Source organism: Hyperoodon ampullatus, assembly GCF_949752795.1.
Source record: "Hyperoodon ampullatus genome assembly, chromosome: 17".
In the NCBI taxonomy this organism is placed as follows: Eukaryota; Metazoa; Chordata; class Mammalia; order Artiodactyla; family Ziphiidae; genus Hyperoodon; species Hyperoodon ampullatus.
In genome coordinates, this window is record NC_136930.1 from 12354444 (window position 1) to 12360170 (window position 5727).

The window sequence follows — 5727 nt, forward strand, 5'->3', positions numbered from 1 at the left end:
CCAACAGAAGTTTCTCTAAAACTTAAACACCATCGGGAGAGACAAGCAGTTGCCTGCCATTAGATGGGATGGGAGAGAAAGAGCGAGAGAGCAGTCCTCTGAGCTCGATTCCACTCTGTCCAGCTACACCTCATTTCTGACTTTCTCCTTCCCACACTGTCAACAGGGCTCTTGCTTTCCAGAAACACAATGACTCTTCTCAAGAATGGTTTCAGCAGTAGTTAGGGCTATTGTATCTGCTTTGTCTGTCTTTTCTTTGAACAGTGTCCCAAAGTACATTCCAAGGAACAATGTTTCCTAGGTGTTAACAGATGCTGAAAAGGGTCAAATAAATTTAGGAAAGACTTCGTTAAGCAAAACTGAGCACTTTCTTTTCCATAGAACACTCTTCAGAGTCTCAATTATGGTAATGTGCAGTATAAATCTCCACAATGGAAAAGAGTATACCCAAACTTATTTTTTTTATTATTTTTATTTTTTTTGCGGTACGCGGGCCTCTCACCGTTGTGGAGCACAGGCTCCGGACCCGCAGGCTCAGCGGCCATGGCTCACGGGCCCAGCCGCTCCGCGGCATGCGGGATCCTCCCGGACCGGGGCACGAACCCGTGTCCCCTGCATCGGCAGGCGGACTCTCAACCACTGCGCCACCAGAGAAGCCCCCAAACTTATTTTTTTTTAACTCAAACCTAACGGAATCTTTCAGTCGTTTCATTCATTACGCCCTTCTTTCCCAGCTATCTCGAAAATTCCAGCAGCCTGACTTACTGAACACACGTCTTACTTTAGATATCAAGGAAGGTTTAAAAAGAAACTGGTTAATGGTTTTAAATTATAATTAAAATAATTAATTGTTGGCAGGGCATTATTTGAGAGTCTTTTTTTTTTTTTTTTCCTGGTAAATGGTCAAGAGTGACAAAAATTAATAATATTACCAGAAGGAGCATAAAACTGGGGTCAAAAAAGGCACTCAAATAATTTCCCCTCCACCCATACAATCTTTTTATAACACCAGTAACCAAAACAAGGGTGAGACTGGAGGAGCAGAAGGAAGCAAGTTCTGTAGGTTTTTAGCCTAAATATTTTATTTACATTTCTGGAGGAGGCTAAGTACAGGTAACAGACTTATATAAAAAAAGTAACACAGGAGAATCACTTTAGAACATGATGAACACGAATTCACACCCTGTCTGATGCAAAACTTACTTCCCTAACAATTCCTCTTTTTCTCACTCATTCTCCCATATCTCTGCAGGGAACCCACCCGTATCTCTGCCTCTACGTGCCTCCCTTGCCTCTACAACCTTCTTCTGGTCACTCTTGCACTCTATCAGTGCCAGTTTCCAACCTTGAGCTCATTCACCCTAACATCTGCAGGATATCTTCACAGATATCTGATGTTAGAGGCAAACGCTGGACTAGTCACAGCCCTAACATCAAGGACACCCTTGACGCTGAAGAGGCCTGACTGGAATACGGCCCAACTGCACCCTCCCCTCCCCTCCCCGTGAGACAAACAATGCTACCTTCAAGCCCAATCCCTCAACAATCCTAAATTCTTTAAAACTAAACATAGCTCAGCTGTTGTCTCATCTGCCAGCAGATGGCCGGACTATTTTCAATTCAGGATGCTAGAGAGCAGGAATGGATCAAGCTAAGCTAGGGCAGCCTAGAGGCCCTCACTCTGCAGAGTTCCGTGGTTGCTGCAGAGAGCTGTAGTGGGGCAGATACCAAGAGAGGGCAACCTGGAGCTGTTCCTGGGCCTGTGGACTTCACAACGATTGAACAATATAGGTGGGAGGGGTTTTCTTTTCTTTTTTTTTTTTTTAAACCATTCTTTACTTCAAAATAAAGTCTGAAATGTAAGATAATTTAACAAAAGTTTTCAATAATCTGCTTTTAAGGTTTCATTATGTTCCTTTTTGTGAAAAACAGAGTTCCTTTATGTGGTGCTTTTGAAATTGGGCTTTTAATAAAGTAAAATCCCCCCTAATCTAGATAAGGTTTCCTAAGAGCTATACTTTAATTAAAAAAAAATAGTTTTCTTAAGAATATGAGATGAACTGTAATTTCATGAGTATAATTTACAGAAAACTGATTTATAATAGGCCATTTTGTTAAAAGGTAACTGAATTAATTTTGAATACCAGTGGTCTGAAATCTACTCACACACCCATAAAATGATTTTTAAAACACAAAAGGATTAAAAGTCTGGATATAAAAATACTATATATTTTCTTGTTTACTGTCTATCTCCCTTCAGCCACATGGTAGGTGCTCAATAAAAAATGAGGGGAGGAGGTGCAGGGAATAAATGCAGACAGGTATATTTAGAAGGGTCATTTACAAAGTGTATTTAGAAGGGTTATAACAACGCCCACCTCTCTACCACTTCCAGCCAACTCCTACCCACTCATAAGCTAGAGATCAGGGATGACCCAACCAGACCATCCCAGTTTACTTTCCCATCCAGCTTGACAGCCATATAGATTATCAAGAAAACAAAGTGGGCTTGGCCCAGGTCTCAACAGTGAAGAGGAAAAGGGAGGTCTATAATAGTTTCCAGGGATACATTTGGGAATACCATCTACTACAAGACATTATACTTTCTGCAAAGATGAAAAGGGTTATCCCTATGAAATTATGTTTGGGTGATAATGTAGATGTATGACTAGAAGGGAAGAAACAAAGGTCATCAGGGATTAACTACCATGAGATTGCTCAATGAGATTTTGTAGGAGACTAAATATAACTATGAAATGTGGGGAAAAAACCCTAAACATCTCAAGTAAAGAAAGTACTCTGGTGCCTAGTCCCTGCCTGGATAGACACATTCCTCATAATAAGCTTCTACTAACTATATGGAAGGGGCAAAAAAGTAGAGAGTGGCAAAATCTAAAACAGACAATCTTGGTACAGTTGGCACACACACTACCAAGTAGCCCCTATGTCTAGAAACAGCAAGGATCAAGCTAAGCCCTCTCAAGATGCCAATTAAGAGAGGCAGGAATACTCTCAACGCACAGCTTAAGAGAACGGTGTGCTCACATTCATGGCATGTTAGAAGGGACGTAACCTTACAATCAAAGTTCAACATCCTAATTTTACAGAGAAGGAAACTAAGGCCCAGGCACTTGACTATACTGTAATGTAACAGAACTGTGATTTAAAGCCAGGATCCCAGATTCTCATTCCAGTGAGCTCTCCATTTAAAAATACTTACATTAGCATTTTGGAGAGGGGAAAAAAATATATAGACAGACAGATAGATAGGTAGATAGATAGATAGACACACACACACACCACACTCCATTTCTTCAGTCTAATACTTATCATTAGTATATTAAAAGTATATTTTAATACAGAAAATCTGGTCTCAAAAACGAAAACTTTTGTTTGAACTCTTAAGTTCTTTAACCTGCAAGTTATTCATAAACCTACACATGACAATTGTTTTAAAAATTCCAAAAATCACGCCTTCCCTCATCCTGCCCCAAGTTAATAATTATTCCTTTCAGGACCCAGATATAATTCAATTTTTACTTCTGTACAACATCCTCTCATACACCTGAAACAGTCTTTCGCTAGCTTCAAGAATAACAAAAGGTGAACTTGTGATCAATGAAGGGTAAAAAAAACTAAACTTAAACTCATCATACATAAAATTCAAAAAATTTTTAATGTAATTTCTTCGATAGATCCAAAAAAGAAGGAAAAAACAGTATAACTTATTATAGCAAGTTATAAAGTCTTCTATTTATTTAAAAAATTAAAAGGCAAAGTTGCTTTTAAGCTGTCTTGACCCTTTACTTTAGCATACATCCAAGTTATTCTGGATTTTCTTCCCCTTCAAGAATGCTTTTTTCCAAAGCCCACTTAACAAGCTTCGTTTTCTCAAGTCAACCTGATGTAATCTATTTCCAGTGCTACAAAATGAAGCGCAAGCATTAGGAATTCATCTTTGTGTTTAACGTCCCGGTCTCGCCTTAAACGACTTCGTCCTTGATGGATGCAACAGATCCATCAGTGGTCCCCCTTTAACAATTCTTCATCTGCCTGTCCTCGCCGTAGGTATTGTCTGGATTTACCCTGCTAGGGGCTTCATGACACTAGATCTCTTTCGTCTGAACTATAAATCACAACTCAAGCTTGAGAGCAGCTGCCACGGTCCAGACATGTGGCTGGTGGGTGTCACTGTCTTCTTCATTCTCCCTGTTTCAAACCCTCCCTTCCTTGTCACTAAAGCCAGCGTATCTAAAGGTCCTCTCCTTCCCCGCTTGTATCTCATCACCCCCTCCCCTTAACCTTAAATCTTGTTCTTCCAGGTCAGCCCAGTCGGATACAACATTACTCTGTTTTTCCCGTGGCGGAAGCGGAGAGATGTCAGAACAGGCGGCACCTCCCGCAAACCCCTTCTCAAGACTGTCAACAAGGGAACAACTTCAGCCTTTTCTTCCCAAAGTACCACGCCAAACGAAAAGTTATTGAAATTACGATACGGAACCCTTCCCACGCCCAATCTCGACAAATCAGCTCCACCTCAATTTTCCAAGCGAATAAACGACAACTCCTCTTCTGCTTCATCACAAAGGGTGATATCCTGTCCGCACCGCACGGTCCACCAACAAAATCTTCCCATGTTCTCAAGCCGACCCCCAGCCCTGCCGCGTTCCCCGAGCCCAGCGAACTGCCCTTCCTCCTCCACCCTGCCTCTGCCCCACATCTAGCCGAGTTACTGTCAACTCCAGCCAGGCAGCCCAGAGCTTCGCCACGGCTCCCCGAGGTCAGCGGCGCCGGCCCAGGGCGAGCCCCCGGCGACTCCCCACCCGCGGTACCCTCCCCCATCCCTCGGGCCCCCTCCCCGCTCACCTAACGCCACCTCGCACGCTTTGCGCAGCTGGGAGTGATGCGCCTTCTTCACTTCCTTGTCGGCCAAAATCTTCTCCAGGGCCCGGGTCAGAAACATGTTCTTCGTCTTCTTCCCCTCATACATGGACGCAGAGAAGGAGGCGGCGGCTCGTCCGACCCGCGGCTCCCAGCGGCTGGAGGAGGGGGGCGGGGGAAGGAGGAGGAAGAACCGAGAGAAAGGAGAGGGGGTGGAGGTGGGGGAGAGGAGGCGTGGAGGGCAGCCGCTGGATCAGGAAGGGGCGGGCGAGCCGGGCCGGCTGCGGGGCAGGTGAGGGACGCAGAGATCTTCGCTGCCCCCCGAGGGGCCGCCCCTGAAGGGCCGCGCCCGTGGGACCTCCGCTTCTCCCGGCCCGGGGGTCGCTTCCCGGCCCGGGGGTCGCTTCCCGGCCACCCCCCTCACTCGACCCTCCGGCCCGGGGGCGGAGAGGGAGCCCAGCCCGGTGGCCGTCAGCCCTGGGCCAAGGGACGAGGCGGCGGCTTAGAGGCCCGGCGAGAGCAGGGCTGCCCTGGCTACTGTGGGGATTAGCACCCGCCGTGGCCGCGGACTGGCCTCCATCACCGCCGACCTGCCCCGGCCGCCATGTTGGGAGGAAACGACGCGTCACGCAGCGGCCAAACGGCTGCAGAGGAGGAAGCGGCGGCGGCGGCGGCGGCGGCGGCGTTGGATGCCCAGAGCTGCCGCGGCGCCGGGAGGCAGGGGGCAGGGGGCGGAGGGCGGCGCGGGAGGAGCGGCTCAAGCCGCAGCGCTACGGCGGCCCGGCGGGGCCTCGTCGCCTCCCGCGTTCGCCTGCAGGGCGGCGTGGGGCGTGGCGGGCGTCCTGC

At 47.0% G+C, this 5727-nt stretch overlaps 1 protein-coding gene across 5 annotated transcripts in view; it reads right to left on the reverse strand.

The window, feature by feature from the left end:
- The window catches only part of ARFGEF1 (ARF guanine nucleotide exchange factor 1), a gene marked incomplete at both ends in the record, with an annotated part of 133656 nt that extends 128666 nt beyond the window's left edge, over positions 1–4990 (reverse strand). For all 5 annotated transcript variants that reach the window (XM_079722429.1, XM_079722431.1, XM_079722428.1 and 2 more), the window contains one exon: positions 4867–4990. In XM_079722429.1, coding sequence (XP_079578555.1) covers positions 4867–4990 — 124 coding nt within the window. The remainder of the gene's footprint in view (positions 1–4866) is intronic.
- Positions 4991–5727: the final 737 nt, after the last annotated feature.